General features: G+C 42.4%; 1 protein-coding gene across 4 annotated transcripts in view; it reads right to left on the bottom strand.

Moving 5' to 3' along the window:
• The window catches only part of PARP12 (poly(ADP-ribose) polymerase family member 12), a 50,087-nt gene that overhangs the window by 16,230 nt on the left and 14,890 nt on the right, over nucleotides 1–18,967 (bottom strand). For all 4 annotated transcript variants that reach the window (XM_054726119.1, XM_054726117.1, XM_054726118.1 and 1 more), the window contains exons 5-7: nucleotides 15,137–15,260; nucleotides 6,138–6,333; nucleotides 1,101–1,242 (exon numbers count right to left, since the gene is read on the bottom strand). In XM_054726119.1, the coding sequence (XP_054582094.1) occupies nucleotides 1,101–1,242; nucleotides 6,138–6,333; nucleotides 15,137–15,260 (462 nt within the window). The remainder of the gene's footprint in view (nucleotides 1–1,100; nucleotides 1,243–6,137; nucleotides 6,334–15,136; nucleotides 15,261–18,967) is intronic.

The raw sequence follows: 18,967 nt of genomic DNA, 5'->3' as shown, positions 1-18,967 counted from the left end.
AATAAATATTTCAAACAGCAGCAACCAGATGGGTGATAGTTATATAGACTTGATCTTCAGGGAAGTCCTGACTTTTAATATTTTGCATACCTCTCACTGTCCCTTTCGGGAATCTGCATTTGTCAGACTGGATTGGTTGATGTTTGCCAATTGAGCTAAAGGGTGGTAAGCAGTTCTCACTGAAGAGTAGTAGACACTTTAAGATCCCTGTAAGGGCCCATCGAGGTAGCAGCCATTCTACATTAAGCAAAACCACCAGTGCCACAAAACCACAAGCAAAAACAACTGACTAAAAACAGGCAATTAAAGTGGCTTTAGGGTAATTCACTAAAGACACTTTGCTGCCCTCCACATAGAATGAAGGTCCACAAAACAGAGAAAACAGTCAACTGTGTTTAAAAGAAAGCCCACTTTAAATCCATCTGGAAATGGCTTAAAAGAAGTTATAGAAAAACTAAAACTTAAAAATAAAAATCCTCACTCTTTGGCCAGGTCACTGGAAGACCTAGCCAAAGAGTGTTTGGCCTGCTTCTGTCTGTCAAGGCAAAAGGGACACGTCATTTAAGGCCCAGTTTCAGGCCACCATGAGCACAAAAAAATATGCTTCCCAGCAACTTTTAGTTAATGTATGCTTCTGGCAACCCATCTATGCTGAAGGTGCCTATAGAAAAGATGGTATTAATGTGACCACACTGGGGAGTATAAGGCAAAGCTGCAGAGCAGAAACACAACGACACTTGTTGGGGACTAAGGTTAATCCTCAGACACAGAGGGACTTGGCCATGGCCAACAGGACAACCACCACTGCACAAGTGCTGACCCTGCTTGTCCCTCCCTCCACTGTTGGGGCTCCTATCCGCTCCTCAGGGTCCACTTCCCCTCCCCCTCACCACTCTTCAGGCAGTTTCTCTTTGATTCTGCTGGACTGGCATCATCTGTTTATAGGTCTGTCTCCCTTTCTATATGGGAAGCATTTCAGAGCAGTAATCACCCTTCCTTTTTTTCCCTGGGCCTCAATGTGTGAACAGTTTGTCCAGGGTTTTTGTGGAAAAGGCACAGCCAGCAGATGACCAGACCCTGTTGGGTAAGTCAGTAAGTACCTCTAAAGTCTAACTCGTATTTGTGCTTTCCAGCCTGGAACTTGAGAATGGCTGCCTGAGTGTCAGATCCTGGTGCGCAGTATGCCAGGTAGGCCTTCTCCAAATCGCTGCTGCTGACGGTGGTCGTGGGGTGCTCCATGCCCTGCAAGGCAAAAAAACAGATACTTCATGAAGGCAAGAATCTACAATGATGAAGACAAACACTGGTGCTATCCTTGCCATGTTGCAGACTTGGTCACAGTGGAATTAGTATCATGGAGGAGGCACAATAGGCACAGGGATATGGCAGGAGAGCAAGGCACAGAACAGAAGCCAACACAACTGCTTCCCAAAAGCTGCCTAGGAAAATAAATTATAAATATGGGTGCTGCTAACCAGGATAACCATGATGGGAGCAATGGAGGAGAGAGCATTCAGTGACTCATAGTGGATTACACAGCATTCAAATGAAGGGGAAACATCAACAGAGAATCCTCAAACACTGCCTGATTGGACAGCCTGAGCAATGTTGCCCCTTTTCCATCTCGTCTTGTTCCTGCCATCCTTTAGTGAGAGGACAGCCCTCCTTGTTCTCTTTTTTTTGATCCCTTGGAGAGCTCTTCTATTTTTTCAATTATCCATTTTAATCTCTCACTCTCATTACAGTTACCTATAAGATATCTAAGATTTTGGGGATAAACTGAGCTTGAATTCTAGCCCCAAACCCTATTTACTCTATAACCTTGGCAAGTTATTTTAACCTCTCTGAACCTCAATTATCTCAACTCCATAACACGAGTAATAATAGTACTCCTATCATTACAATAGTATCATACCATCCTCAAGAGGTTGGAAAATAATTAAATAAGACATTCAGGGCACTCAGCACAGCGCCTGGAAAAAAAGCAAAGGTATGCAGAACTATCACGTGGGTGCCTGGATACACAAGTCTGATGATTGAAGAATCTGGTCTGGAGACAGAGACATAGAGTTCACTTGAGGTGGGCACCACTGTCAGAAGAATCTATGTGATCACCCCTGAAAACACACAACTGGAAGAATGGGAGTGTGGGCTAGACCCTGGGAAACCCCTACATTCACCAAAGGGAGTGGAAAAGAAGCACATGAAGGACATGGAGGAGAAGCAAGAACGCCAGGTGTGTGAGGAAGGAATGGACTGCACTCTGGGCAAAGGCTGGATGTGCCATCAGATTTAGCCCCTGAGCCTTCTCCCCTTGACAGCATCTGTGCCTGGCTGGGTCCCACCTTCTAAAAGTACTCCTGAATAAACAGTAATGGAAATAGAAGTCAGGTGCTGGCAAGTCAGATGGATGGGTTGTTAAGGTTGTTCAAAAGGATGAAGGTTAACTGTAGGGCTTTTAGATCAAAGCAGAGGAGATTAGAGGAAAGGGGGAAATGAAAAAGGTAAATTGAAAAGAGAAGCCTGTTGAGAATAATCCAATGAGAATATATGTCAGAGTAATGCATGCTGGAGCCCAATACCTCGGGGACATCAAGTTTCATGCAGGAAACTTCAATGGGCCAAGAACAGTAATGGGCCCAGTGTGGCTCAGTGGTTGAGCATTGACCTATGAACCAGAAGGTCATGGTTTGATTCCTGGTCAGGACATATGCTGGGGTTGTGAGTTCTGATCCCAGTGGGGGGGTGGGAGGGAGCATGCAGGAGGCAACTTATCAATGATTCTCTCTCATCATTGATGTTTGTATCTATCTCTCCCTCTCCCTTCCTCTCTAAAATTAATTTTAAAAAAATTTTTTTAAATAGTAATTCTCTTATATACAAAACTAGAGGCCCGGTGCACAAAATTCATACACGGGGGTCCCTCAGCCCAACCTGCACCCTCTACAATCCAGGAGCTCTCAGAGGATATCCTACTGATGGCTTAGGCCCACTCCCCATGGTTCTCTGCTCTCTGCGGGGCCTGGAGGTTTCCCTGCAGCCATGGAGATGAAGCCCCCATGCCCTGCTGTCGCTCTCTGCCTGCTGCCGCCATGTGCCATGTGAAGGAAGCCCCAATGCCCTGCAATGTGCTCTGTCTGCCGGGCCTAGGGGCTTCCCAGACACGGACACACTAAGGAAGCCCCCATGCCCTGTTGTCCAGGCTCTGTCTGCGGGGCCTGGGGGTGTTCCCACCGCCACTGCCCACTAAGGAAGCCCCCAAGCCCTGCTGTCTGGGCTCTGTCTGCCATGTCTGGGGACTTCCCTGCCACTGCCCCACTAAGGAAGCTGCCATGCCCAGCTTTGCAGGGCCTGGTGGCTTCCTGGCTGCCGAGATCAGGAAGCCGCCATGCCCTGCTCTGCTGGCACTGGAGTCTTCCCAATCGCCCGCCAGCTCTGTGTGCGCAGGCCCTGCTCCTCCGCCGGCTCCGTGTGCGCAGGGCCTGGCGGCTTCCCGATCACCGCGGCGACCATCGGGAAGACTCCAGGCCCTGCTCCTCCGCCAGCTCTGTGTGCACAGGGCCTGGCGGCTTCCCGATTGCCGCGGCAACCAACGGGAAGACTCCAGGCCCTGCTCCTCCGCCAGCTCCGTGTGCACAGGGCCTGGCGGCTTCCAGATTGCCGCATAGACCAACAGGAAGATGCCAGGCCCTGCTCCTCCGACGGCTCTGTGTGCGCAGGGCCTGGCAGCTTCCCGCTGCCGCAGCACTAAGGAAGCCGCCATGCCCTGCTCTCAGTGCTCTGTTTGCTGGTGGGACAGGCCAGACATTCCAGCAGCGGGGCTGAGGGAACTGGGCACTGCCATCTTGTGGGTATGGGGGCTGCCATTTTGTTGTGGAGTGACGCCTAATTTGCATATTACTCTATTATTATATAGGATTGGGTTATGGGTTTAATTGTGTCCCCTAATCCTCAGTACCTGAAAAATGTGACCTTATTTGGACACAGGATCATTGCAGATGTAATTAGTTAAGATGGGCCCCTAATCCAACATGACCGATGTTCTTACAAGAGGATGGCCATCTGAAGACACACAGGGAGAACACCATATGATGACAAAGGCAGACTGGAGTGATGCATCTACAAGCCAAGGAACACCAAAGACTGCCAGCAAACCACCAGAAGCTAGGAAGAGGCAAGAAAGGATTACCTACTGGTGACACAGGAAGCATGGCCCTATTGACACCTTGATTTCAATTTCCAGCCTCCAGATATGTGAGATAATAAATCACTGGTATTCTAAAGTTTGTGGTACTTTTTCATGGCAGCTCTAGGAAATTAATAGGAAGGAAGCAATTTGGACCTGAAATTTGGGGGTACATGCTGAGCTCAGTCATAAAAGAACCTAGCTTCTTTGAGAATCAAGAGAAAACTATTTTGAACTGGTAATTAGCAGAAAACCAAGAAAGAAATACAAATATGGGTGACACCAGAAGTGTGTGGGCAAGGAAGGGCTAGAATGGACAGGTCACTTCATGAGGTAGTCCCGCTGATGGTACAAACTGAGACCATGCAGTGGACCATCACCAAACCCACAAACATGCATCTGTACCCACCCACACATGGTGTGTCAATCATACCTACACAATCAAACCCTGAGATTCTCGCTGTTCTAAAGAGGTTATGCACTCTGCATTAAAGAGTAGTGGCACAGAAAAGAAAAGGGGAGCACCCTAAGAGTGGGCTGTCTGAAGGAGAAAGGCCTCTAGTCCCCAAAGTGACACCCAGTTGGGGAAGCCACCCAGAGAAATGTACTTTCTCCAGGGTTACCTACAGGGTCCCACGTTATCCCACTAGGCTCCCAGAGAGTTTGTACCCCAGAGGGAGACAAATTGACAAACGAAAAGTGAAAGGCTATTACATTTTCTAAGCGTTTCTTGTCTGCCATGCATCCCTCCATGTTGTCACCAAATAAACTCAATTCCTGGAGTGTGACCAATCTGTCACCCTTTTCCCCTCCTCAATACAGACAAGACCTCTCTCCTCCTGCTTCTGGCCAAATCGAGAGCAATGGTAGAGAGCTTCCCTGAACAAATCCACATGGCAGGAAAGGTGAGAGGAATCCCAGGATTCTTGAGATAGGGAGATAAGTGGGGAAGAGGATGGACAGAACAGCCAATGAGGACAGGCTGGCACTGGAAGAAATGGAGGTGAAGAATGAAGCTCAAGTCATGAGGCCACCAATGAGAGTGACCATCTGCAACTGAACAATGAGCCTAAGGCAACAATATCTCTTTCCTCAACTGACCAAAACCTTTTCCCAAGGACCTGCAGGCATCATCCTTGGCACAGGGGCACATCAGTGGCAAAAGAGAGACAAAGCTTCCTAACCTCATGGCGCTCACATTATGTTTCCAGAGAAGATCTTCTAAGTACATCTGAGAATAAGAAACCAGAGCTTGAGCACAGCCTCTTACAATCCAAAACAATACAAATGTCCAACAGCCACATACCCCAATTTCTATTTCGGAGAAGCTTCCCCTACAGAAATGGTGACCTTCCTATACTTTGCACCTCTAAGGTGACCAGGGGACTGCCTTTAATCTAATCCATCCATGAACATCTTCAAATAATTGACAACAGCAGTTATTTGATCCATATTCCAAATAAATATCTGAAATAAATCCATTTTCTTATTCTTGCCCACCTTCTATAAAGTTGCTGCTACAGGTCAGGTGAAAAGCCAGCTTTGCAAAGCCTTAAACTTTACCCTGCAAATTTAATCTTTATCATACATACACTCCAATACACACGTGCACTTGCTCCAAAGTTACCTGTTTAACAATAAGAGAAGCATCTTTCTACCCCCATTTAACAAAACCAATGAAGAAACATGATCTCACTACAACTTTTAGTCATTCTGATCTCGTGAACCAACAGATATTAAATTGTTCAAAGATGAAACCTCAGACAAATGAACTCTGAATTAGCTAGTTTTGCCGCAATCCCCCTCCCACCCCACCAAACGGTGAGTCAGGAGGTCTGGAGATCTTTGGCTTTTTCACTAACCCCAAGAACAATCCTTATGCCTGTGCTTGGAAGGGCTTGTCTATATAGCCCTCAGGAGGAAACATTTGGCCGCTTTCTATCACACTTACTTGTTTTCCATATTCCTGCCAACAACCAAAGTCATCAGTCCAGTACCAAATCCACTCGGTGGTGAGAATGAAGTGTGGAGGTTTGGTGACAGAAGAGGCTGTGGAGAGGCGCCGAACCCGGGCACTGCCGAACCTCATAGACTCAAAGTTCAGATAATCAGAGTGAAAGATACTAACCAAGTCAGCACATAAGACCCTGCAAAATAATACAAGAGATATACTTAAAATTCCACCAATCAGATAGATACAGAGACAGTAAAGCATCAAACAGACTTTCAAAGTACAGGGGGAAAGTTTGGGAAAGGTGGGGGAGTTATGAAATCAAACGAAGGACTTGTATGCATGCATATAAGCATAAACAATGGACGCAAAACTCTGGGGGGGGAGGGCATGTGTGGGTGTGGGGTGGGGGGTAATAGTAAGATATGTACACATATAATACCTCAATAAAAATATTTAAAAAAAAAAAAAAATTCCACCAATCAGATGAACATAGGCCCCTCAACTTCCACCCATGGTCTTCCAGACACTGGGCTGGTAGATGTGAACATACTAGTAAATATAACATGCACATTAAAAAAAAGTATTTCCAAGTGGGAAGGGAGGACTGCTTTTTAAGATCAGTTTTGCCATGCAAAAATAATAAAATCAAACTCATTAGCATGACATTCTTTTCACAACGCAGAAAATGCTGCTTTAAAAATTTTTCAATGCACTGATGAGTTGGTAAGAAAGGGAAATCCTTAGAAACCAAAATAACAATAGTTAACATATAATGAGTGTTTATTGTGTGAGTGGGGCCCTGTTGACACCTTAATTTCTAACTTCTAGCCTCCAAAACTGTGACAGAATAAATTTCTGTTGTTTTACGTCACCACGTGGTAAACTGCTAAGGCAGTCCTAGGAAACTATTATACCTGTAGTTAGACTTATAACTAACTTCTAAATTGAAGCAATGGAAACCAGAAAACAATGGAATAATCTTTGAGGAGTTCAAAGAAAATACCCAATAAAACGATCTTTCGCCCTAACCGGTTTGGCTCAGTGGATAGAGCGTCAGCCTGTGGACTGAAAGGTCCCAGGTTCGATTCCGGTCAAGGGCATGTACCTTGGTTGTGGGCACATCCTCAGGAGGAGGTGTGCAGGAGGCAGCTGATCGATGTTTCTCTCTCATTGATGTTTCTAACTCTCTATCCCTCTCCCTTCTTCTCTGTAAAAAATCAATAAAATATATTTTTAAAAAAAAAAAACGATCTTTCAAAAATGAGGATGAAATAAAAAGATACTTGCAGACAAACAAATAACACATTTGCCACTATACTCTTACTAAGGCAACTTCTAGGAGATCAACTTAAAAAGGAAAGTAATCCAAGAGGAAATATATGGCAAAGGAATGTTGAGTACAAAACAAAATGATAAATGTATAAGTTGAAGCAAATATTGGCTATATAAAATGATGCTAATTTCCAATTTCTGGAAAATAAAAAAAGAATAGAGGCAACATGTATATTGCACATGTTATATGCCTAGAACTTTCCTGAATGTTTTACATATATTAACTCTTTTAATTCTCAAAATAACCCTTTGATGTAGAAACTGTTTTATCTACTTGACATATGAGGAAACTGAGACACAGGAAGGTTAAATAATTTGCCCAAACTCATATAAGTAGTAAATAAGTTTGAATGGAACTACCTCAGAATTCAAGTGTTCAAGTTTCTTTTATAATTCAAGAGAATGATTAAAAGTATAAATTAGCTTGAATTGTTAAAGTTTGCTATAAGTTAATGAAGCTGTTTAGATTTCTAGAGTAACCAGTAAAAGAACAGATATTCAATATGTACTAGTAAATAAGAAAAAAAAATTAAATGAGGAGAAAAAAATCTTAAAGAAGACCAAAAAGAGAGGAAAGAAATATAGAAAAAGCTGGTCAAATAGCAAAAAATCAAGATGGACAGTAAAAAGTAATTCAAATGTACAGGTAATCACAATAAATGTAAATAAACTAACTTTTAATTAAAAAAACAAGGATTGTCAACCTGAAAAAAAGTTCTAAGATGTTTATAGAAAATATATCTAAAATATAAGGACAAAAAAGCTTGAAAGTAAAAGAATAGTAAACAGTAACTAAAAGCAGCTGGCATCGATGTATTAATATCAAACAAGACAAATCTAAAGAAAAATCATTACTAGAGGAGGTGGGGGGGAGATTAACCAGGGAACTTAAATGCATATATGTATAGCCCATGGACCCAGACAATAGTGTAGTGAAGGCCTAGAAGGGGCAGGTGCAGGATGGAGGAGGTCATGGGGGGAAAAAAGAGGAACATCTATAACATTTTCAACAATAAAGATAAATTTTTAAAAAATCATTACTAGAACTAAAAATCATCCACTTTACATTAACAGACTGAAATTACTAAGAATATATAAATGCTAAACTTATAAATGCTTTAAAGCACTTTTTTAATACATGAAACAAAAATTGACAGAATTACAAGGGGAAACTGACAAATTTATAGTGTTAACATATCTCTGAGGGTAACTGATTAAAGCAGCAAAAAAAATCAATAAGGATATAGAAGATTTGAACCATATAATTAATATACTTCATCTAAACTGCATCAAAAAAACTTCTTGCATACATAGGACTTTTACTAAAACTGACACTGTACTACACTCATAAAGCAAGACACAATAAATTCAAAGAGTTTGTTATTATATGCTCTTTACTTTCTGACCACAATGCAAATTACTTAAAATTAAATAAACACATTTTGAAAATATACTTAAGAAATAAACCATGGGTCACCTAATATATGAGATCAAGAAAGGACAAAAGTTGGTTCTTTTTAAAAAGAAAAATATTAGTAAAACTAATAAATCTCTGTTAGATCAATCAAGAAAAAAAGGAGGGGGGACATATTAGAAATGTAAAAGGGCCCTAGCCAGTGTGGCTCAGTTGGTGATGGGTTCGATTCTCGGTCAGGGCGCATACCCAGATTGTGGGTCCTTAGTCAGGGTGCATGCACGAGGCAACCAGTCCATGTGTCTCGCATCAACATCTCTCTCTCTCTCTCTTTCTCTCTCTCTGTCCCTTCCCACTGTCTCTGAAAAGCAATGGAAAAAATATCCTCAGGTGAGGTTTAACAAAACAAAATTTTAAAAAGAAATGTAAAAGGGATAAAATTAAAGATGCCACAGACACAAGCAACTGTATGACAGTTAGTTTGAAAATAAATAAAAGAACAAATTCCTGGAAATAAACTTACCAAAACTGACTCACAGAAAAATAAAAAACCTGACTGGTCCTCTAACAATTATCAGAAATTGGGTCAGTAGTTTAAAGTCTTCCCACAAATTAAACATTAGGCTTAGACATTCTTATGATCAATTATTAAGGAGAAAAAGAATTCTAATTTTATATAAATTTTTTTCAAAGAATAGAAAAGAAACTATCCCAATCCCATTTTTAGAAGGCTGTGAACTTAAGATAAAAAATTAGGCAAAGATGCCCCAGCTGGTTTGGCTCAGTGAATAGAGTTGGCCTGTGGACTGAAGGGTCCCGGGTTCAATTCCAGTCTAGGGCACATGCCCAGGTTGTGGGCTCGGTCCCAGTGGGGGGTGTGCAAGAGGCAGCCGATTCTCTCTCATCATTGATGTTTCTCTCTCTCTCTCCTCTCTGAAATCAATAAAAAAAATAAAATAAACTAGGCAAAGGTAATATGAAACATGTATAAACCAATCTTACCAAACATAAATGCAAAAATCTTTAAGTACCTGCAACCCAAATTCAGCACTGTGTGAGAGAGTCTGAGTGTGTGAGCATGTGTATCCTGGCCTAAATATGACTTAAGCCCAAGAATGTGGTAGCTTAACATTAAAAATTAATATAATTCACTTAATTAAGGAATTAATTAATGCTAATTAATGCAGAAGCAGCACTCAATAAAATTCAATTTTCATATACAATTAAAAAATCAACTCCTAGCATACTAGAAATAACATTACAATTCCTTAACAAGGACAAAAGTTCCAAACATTTATTCACTAGAGACTCAGTGCACGAAATATGTGCACTGGGGACAGAGGGGTTCCTCAGCCCAGCCTGTGACCTCTCACAGTCTGGGACCCACTCGGGAGATGTCCGTCTGCCAGCTTAGACCCGATGCCCCCGGGGATCGAGCCTAAGCTGGCATTCCAGGGGGATTGGGCCTAAGCCAACAGTCAAACATCCCTCTCACAATCTAGGATCCCTCGTTCCTTACTGCTCAGCTCCTTACCACTCGACTCACTGCTCCTTAGCGCTGCCCCGGAGGCGGGAGAAGCTCCCAGAACCTCAGCTGACCTCGCTAGCCGTGAGCCTGGCTTCTGGCTGAGTGGTACTCCCCCTGTGGGAGCGTACTGACCACCAGGGGGCGTAGCTTATGCAATGCACATCATAGCAACCAATAGTTCTGGTCATTCTGTCGTAATGGTCACTTAAGCTTTTATTATATAGATTAGAGGCCCAGTGCACAAAATTCGCGCACAGGGGTGTGTGTCCCTCAGCCCAGCCTGCACCCACTCCAATCTGGGATCCCTCTCACAATCCAGGACTGCTGGCTCCCAACTGCTCGCCTGCCTGCCTTCCTGAGTGCCCCTAACCACTTCTGCCTGCCAGCCTGATCACCCCCTAACCACTCCCCTGACAGCCTGATTGATACCTAACTGCTCTCCTGCCAGCCTGTTTGCCCCTAACTGCCCTCCCCTGCAGCCCTGGGTCCCCCCCCAACTGCTCTTCCCTGCAGGCCCAGTCGCCCCCAACTTCCCTCCTCGGCCAGCTTGGTCACCCCTAACTGCCCTCCCCTGCAGGCTTGATCGCCCCCAACTGCCCTATCTTGCAGGCCTGCCCCCCCCCAACTGTCCTCTCCTGCTGACCTGATTGCCCATAACTGCCCTCCCTTGCAGGCCTGGTCCCTTCCAACTGTCCTGCCTGCTGGCCATCTTGTGGCTGCCATTTGTGTCCACATGGGAGCAGTCATCTTTGACCACATGGGGGCAGCCATCTTGTGTGTTGGAGTGATGGTCAATTTGCACATTACTCTTTTATTAGATAGATTAGAGGCCCGGTGCATGGGTGGGGGCCAGCTGGTTTGCCCTGAAGGGTGTCCCGGAGCAGGGTGGGGGTTTCCTTGGGGCGTGGGGCGGCCTGGTTGAGGGGCCTGTGGTGGTTTGCAGGCTGGCCACGCCCCCCAGCAACCCAAGCAGAGGCCCTGGTATCTGGGATTTATTTATCTTCTATAATTGAAACTTTGTAGTCTTGAGCGGAGCCAAGCCTCCTGCTCGCTCTGTGGCCACAGCCATTTTTGTTGGGATTTATCTATCTTCTATAATTGAAACTTTGTAGCCTTGAGTGGTGGCCTAGGCCATCCAGGGTGTGCAGAAAGCTTGGCTTCCTCCATTACCAGGGAAACGCAAGCCTCCTGCTCTCTCTATGGTCACAGCCATTTTGGTTGGGTTAATTTGCATACTCACTCCTGATTGGCTGGTGGGCGTGGCTTGTGGGTGTAGTGGAGTGATGTTAATTTGCATATTACTCTTTTATTAGATAAAGTGAGAACCATTTTAACATTTAAAGTTATTATTTTTAAAATCGGGATATGATATAGGAGGTCCTAGCCACTATAATAAGGCAATACAAAGAAATAAAATGCATAAGAATTTAAAAGAAATAAAAATATTATTCACCAATTATATTAATTTCTACATATAGTTACTAGTATAACTATATAGATAATTCACATAAATTAACAGTAGATTCTTTTGAGGTAAGATACTTTAGGAAAGTTGCAGGATACAAGATTATACAAATGTCAGTTGCATTTCTATGCATCAGCAGAGAGAAAACATAACTTAAACATTTTTTAACTGGGATGTAAAGTATAACATGATGACTACAGTTAACAATGCTGTATGGCATATTTGATAACTGCTAAGAGAATAGATCCTAAAAGTTCTCATCACAAGGAAATAAAAAATTTTTATAACCTTATGAGGTGATGGATACTAAATTTATTGTTGTAATCATTTTGCAATATATACATATGTCAAGTCATTGTGCTGTACACCTTAAACTTATATAGTGTTATATACACTTATATCTCAAAGAAACTGTGGAAAATATGTATTTTTAAAAATTTTTAAGTGAAGGAACTAACAGATCCCTAAAGAAAAAAGTCTAACAAAAGATATACAAGACCTTAATGGAGAAAATTATACGACTAAAAGATATTAAAGATTTAAATAAATGAGATGCTATTATACATATGAAAGAAAGTCTCAGCATCATAAAGATGTCAATTCTCCCCAAACTGACAGCAGTCAATGCAATTTCAATTTTAAAGTCACAGCAGAGTTTTATTTATGAAAACTGAGAGTAGATTTTCAAATTTCTAAGCAAAAGACCAAGACGAAGCAAGACATTATAAAGAAAATCAAGGTAGGGATTTGCTTCACCAGATGCAACTAAAAAGCATAATGAGATAAACCAGTGTGGTATTGATACAAACAGACCAATGAACGGAAAAGGCCAGAAACAGACGTGGGTGTGTATTTGCTAACTTGGCATCTAACACAGGCGGCATTGAAAACGGGTGGAAAAGAAATGGCCTACTTTTAAAAAGTAGTATTTGGCAGCTGAATGTGAAAATGAGCTATAAAATGTGTTAATGTTCTGCCAAATTTGGCTCAGTTTTGGTTGATTTAAAAATAAATTTACTTCTGGAAATGGCTAATGGTGATGGTTGTACACAATGTGAATGAACTTAATGCCACTGAAGTGTACACTTAAAACTGGCCCTAACTGGTTTGGCTCAGTGTATAGAGTGTCAGCCTGCGGACTGAAAGGTCCCAGGTTCGGGTCTGGTCAAGAGCATGTACCTTGGTTGCAGGCACATTCCCAGTGGGAAGTGTGCAGGAGGCAGCTGATAAATGTTTCTCTCTCATCGATATTTCTAACTCTCTATCCCTCTCCCTTCCTCTCTGTAAAAAAAATCAATAAAATGTATTTTAAAAAATGGTTAAGATGGTACATTTTATGATATGTATATTTTACCACAATTTTTAAAATTTTTAAATTAAATACATTTATAACAAGTGGCCTTTGGCAAAACTGGTAATTAATCTGCATAAGAATGAAACTGAACTCATATTTCACACATGCAAGAAGAAATTAAATACAGTCCTTAATACTTTTTAAAGAAAATTTCTTTATGGTCTTGGGTTAAGGAAGGATTTCTTATAACATAAAAAGTACAAAACAATAAAAAAAAAAAGATGGAAAAATACTTCTCTTCATTAAAAGGTACCATAACATGACAGGAAGAATGCATTTTCAACACACATTTAGTAACTAAAATGTTTTAAATTCCTAAAATTAAAATAATGAAAACACAACACAACCTCCCCCTAAATTCTGCCAACATAGGCAAACTACTAGGACAGACATTTTATAGCACAGGAAGCACAAATAGCCAACAAATATATGGGGATACACTTTACCTCATAGGATATGCAAATGAATATACCAGTTACACCCCAGACTAGGAAAAGTTCAGATGCAGACGATAACAAACGTTAGGGGGACATGTCACTAGAGACTGCTAATGGGAGTGGAAAGTGGCATAATCCCTTTGAAAAACAATTTGGCATCACCTGGCAGAGTTGAGGATGAACGCCCCCCTACAGCAGTTTCATCCCTGAACATCTGCCCTGAGGAAGCCTGTGTACATGTGAACAAGACATCTTGGAAGAGTCTCAAGAACAGAGTGCTGGGAGAAAGACTCCAGCCACAACAGTCCAGTGTATGGTTCCACTTAGCTGTAGGTCAAGAACAGGCAAGACTAATCTATGGTGATAGACATCAGAACAGCAGTGGCCTATGGGGGTGGGCACTGACTGAAAGGGGACAAGAGGAAACTTGCTGGGGTGATGAAAATGATCTATACCTGAATCAGTGTTGGCTACACAAGTGAATGCATTTGTCAAACTCACTGAAATACACACTCACTATCAGTGCACTTCACTGTGTGTAAATTTTGCCTCAGAATAAGAGAGGGAGAGAGAGACGGGATGGTTTGTGAGCCATTTAATCCTCCTAAGGGGAATAATTTGTTTCACATACTTTGCAGTAGCAATTTGTACATAATTGCACTCTAAGCACAAATTTATTTTATTCACTCAAAAAATCGACGCAAATTCTCTTGACAACAGATTTTAGCAAGTTCAATCCAAGACATGGTAAGTATTTGAAAATAAAGCTACCCAGGATTTCCATTTACTCTGAATTGACTAAGTGAAAATACTGAGGCACATTTAGAAAAATAAGAAAGTTAAAGGCTGCATAAACAGCAATTCAGCTGTATGACTTCATAGGCAAAGGCTAAAATTTCACAAATGACTGCCTCTTGCTTTTCTGCACTAATCAGTGAAGATATATGTAAGTGATCAGTCCCAACAACAAATAATTCAGAACTCACTTGTTACCACCACTTCCTTCCCCCACAGCTTTTCCCTGAAAAAAAAGAGGTGAGAGAACAGAGACACCAAACCTCCAGTATGAACATTAACTTCCAATTCTGCTTACTAAGTGTGCGAGTATGTGTGAGAAAGTGTGTGAGTATGTGAAAGCCATCAAAACTAAACCCTGCTGGCCCAGCTGGTATGGTTCAGTGGTTGAGGGTCGACCTATGAACCAGGAGGTCACGGTTCCATTCCCGGTCAGGGCCGAAGTCCAGGTTGCAGGCTCAATTCCCAGTGTGGGGCATGCAGGAGGAAGCCGATTGGTGATTCTCTCTCATCATTGATGTTTCTACCTCTCTCTCCCTCTCCCTTCCTCTCTGAAATCAATAAAAACATATTTGGAGGGGGAAAAAAACTAAACTCTTTGTGTGTCTAAACTTCCCACAACATACACAAAAGCCCAGGCACAAAGCAGATACAAATGATGTATTTCCTACCTGTTTTTATTGGGATTGCTATACGCCTCTTCAATAAGCTCCATTTTGTCCAAATCCTTCCACTTGCCTCCATCCAAGAATTGCCATCGATATGGCAAATGGAAATGAACTCTATTGCACTTATCTAAAATTAAAATATAAAGAAGACATTTGGTATTAGACAGCATGACCTAGTCCCATGGTTATCAATGCCTGTGGTGCTGCATGCTGACCTAGGAATACTTTGGAAATTCATGGAGGAGTATTTTTTTAGTATGGTCATATCTAAGCATTTAGATATTTAAATACTATGTATTTTATCATATACATTTTCCCTTTTATGTCTCTCTTTTTAATAGGACATTACACTGATTTTTCAAATGACATAAGTTGGCAGGTTACATTATATAAGAATTTCATCTCATGATAGTAAAGAAGATGATTATGAAGCCAAAGGCACCATACCAGCAGGTAAAAGTCTGACTATGTGTTACTGGCAGGTGGACAGGTAGTGCTCATGCCAAAAACGGAGCCAGCTTTATCTCTATCATCCCAACCCCAGACATGTTTGATTGCAAGTGGGTCAGAAGCATGGTTCTAACACACACTGATCTTTCTGGCTGCTAACATGCTCACCTCTCCTCCACACACATAGCCCGCCCCCCCCCCACACACACACACCCCTAAAGGACTTTATACACTGCTCTGCCCCTGCAGATATACACATAATAAATGGCCTAGGTCTATGGGTTTCAGCCAACTGTTTCCCCTACGCTTTCCCTTCACTCCGCAAGGCCCCTCTCACTCCTAACACTTCCCACATGCCTTGTCTTGGCTCATACCAAACCCTCACCCAGAATGCAGCCCACAGCCTCTACCTTTCAATATCCTCTATGAGGTTCTGGTACATCCATATAGAAGAATGTTGTGAGAGGAAAGCGAGACAGGAACGAAAAGCAATGGAAAGTTCTGTGCACTCTGCTATGGACCTGCCTCCAAGATATATGCTATAAGGTAGCAAGACAGTGCAATTCTGAGAAAGAAGAATAAAGCTAAAGGCATCACAATTTCTGATTTCCAACTTAATTACAAAAGTGAAGTAATCAAAACAGTACGGTACTGGTAAGCCAGTCAGAAAAGGACAAGTATCACACCATCTCACCCTAGCTGGTTTGGTTCAGTGGACAGAGCGTCGGCCTGCAGATTAAAGGGTCCTGGGTTCAATTCCAGTCAAGGGGATATGCCTGGGTTGTGGTCTTGACCCCCAGTAGGGGGTGTGCAGGAAGCAGCCAATCAATGATTCTCTCTCATATTGATGTTTCCATCTCTCTCTCCATCTCTGAAATCAATAAAAAAAATTTTTTTCAAAAAAATAAACCCAGAAGTCATAGAAGCATGAACAAACTGTTGAACCTCAGAGGGAAGGCAGGGGAGGTTGGGTGGGAAGAGATCAACCAATGAACTTGTATGCATATATGCACAACCCATGGACACAGACAATGGGGTAGTGAGGGCCTAGGGAGAGGTGGGGAATGGGTGCGGGCTGAAAGAGGTTAATGGGGGGAAAAGGAGGACCGATATAATACTTTCAACAATAAAGATATTTTTTTAAAAGAATGCCTCTTTTGGGGTAAAAAAAAAAAAAATTAGAGGTATTTTTTCTGAATACACATCTGTGCACGTATTATTCCTTGCAGGCGAACTGGGTGGCCAGGACAGAGTTATAAGGGGAGATTTCTGTTGTTTTTTGAACCTTTTAAATTTTGGACCAAATCACATATTATATATTCAAAAAAATTAAATGTCTAGTGAAGTGAAAAAAGATATAACAGTGTGCATAGCGTGCCAGTGTAAGAAGAAAAGAGATTAGACATATACACCTGTTCATGTATAAAATCTTTGTGAAAGGATATTAAAGGAATTGGTAATAATGACTGTTTCTGGAAGCAATCTGTGTACTGGGTAAAAGGTGTGAGGGAGAAATTTCTTAATGATTGTCCTTTTCACATTTTTAATTCATCTTTCAAAATAACAACAATGAAGCTTGGCTAATTTGACACTTGAAAATAATAAAATCATAAGCATTCTTTCAGGTAAGTACTCAATACTACTTCTTTCTCAGAGATACTATAAAAGATGTGGTGGTGTGGGAAGGACAATGAAGGAAGGTGGAAGGCTGCCTGGGCTTGTCAAAGTGGACGGAAGAGAGCACCTGGCTGAACGGACAGAGAACAAGAGGAAGACCCCAGCCAAGGAAATCTCCTCTGAAATCAGCAAGGCTGGGTACAGCCACACTGGCGGGTCTCAGGACATCCTGACTTGTCCAGAGTTAGAGCCTCTTAGACTCCTGACTAGGGGTATGTACAAGAATGATAATGAAGGACTCAGCCTGAATAGATGAGGTCATAACTGTGGTCCAGAGTTATGACAAAATAAGATTTCCCATTTCCTCTTGAGGGGCATTAAGGGCAATGATCCTTGATAAGTGTTCAGTTACTGCATTTACACACCCAAGCACAGGTGAATCCTGGATGGCCTGAAGAAAGGTTCTCCCCTTAAAAAGGCACCCACCACCAACTGCCTTCCAGGCTGATCCTTCATTGAGAAGGACATGAGGGCCAAACATGTGGTCAAACAGCAGGTTCAAGCCTTTTGGTTCTTAATCTGAGCTGAGCATGGAACCCGCACTGCTCACAAGTCAGAAGGCACAAAAAGAGGGTGCTGGCCAGAAGGGGACAACAAGGAAAAAGCTGACCTCTGTAATACTTTCAACACTAAAGACTTTAAAAAGCACAAGGAAAGGAGGGTGCCACACAGGCCACCACAGCTACAGTGGCTGGCAAGAGTTGAGTCCCAGTTCAGTGATGAAGGCATGAGACCCCTTCTCTGCCACATCTGCCCTGGTCTTCCTGTCCCCTTTCTCAGTTTCCTTCCATACTTCAAACGTTCCCCACCTCATTGTGTCATTCTAGAGTCTAGGCCAGGGGTCCTCAAACTTTTTAAACAGGGGGCCAGTTCACTGTCCCTCAGACCGTTGGAGGGCCGGACTATAATTTAAAAAAAAACTATGAACAAATTCCTATGCACACTGCACATATCTTATTTTGAAGTAAAAAAACAAAACGGCAAAAACACCTGCATGTGGCCCACGGGCCGTAGTTTGAGGACGCCTGGTCTAGGCCTTCTAGAAGGTGAGACACAGAAACCAAATCAATGGCAAAGTACCCACATCTACGTCCCCTTTCTCTCTATAGCCCTTGAAATGATAGGCCACAAGCAGGATAAATCCCAAAGCACTAGAAAACAATAAACCATTCCATCAAAAGACCAGATTTATTGAAGGATTTCTAAAAATATGAAACAGAATCAAACTGAGATAAAAAGGAAAGAGAAAAACACATGCAAAGTAAGCAGAGGAGAGCTACCGCAGAAGTGGGAAGGGTCTGGGGGCTTCACAAAATCAAAGTTCAATGTAACAAGAAGCAAGGAAGACACTCAGGCAATGGCAATGAGAATAATTGGGATCCACCCCAGCAGGCATTCCCTCAGTGCCTTGCTTGTGCGCAGGACCTTGCTTTTTGTCCCATGGAAAACATGAGTGTAGATATAAGGGCTGCAGAGAGAGAAACCTGTGAGAAACCCTTGCAACTCAATAACAAGATCAAACAACACCCCCAAAATGAGCAAAATCACAAAAAGTCACAAAAGACCACATATTGTATGATTCCATTTCTTTGAAATATCCAGATGCCCTAGCCAGTTTGGCTCAGTGGATAGAGTGTTGGCCTGTGGACTGAAGGGTCCCGGGTTTGATTCCAATCAAGCGCACATGCCCAGGTTGTGGGCTTGATC

This window comes from Eptesicus fuscus, chromosome 14 (genome assembly GCF_027574615.1).
Source record: "Eptesicus fuscus isolate TK198812 chromosome 14, DD_ASM_mEF_20220401, whole genome shotgun sequence".
NCBI lineage: Eukaryota > Metazoa > Chordata > Mammalia > Chiroptera > Vespertilionidae > Eptesicus > Eptesicus fuscus.
Note: the sequence above shows the minus strand (reverse complement) of the source record. Positions and strands in the feature narration are given on the sequence as shown.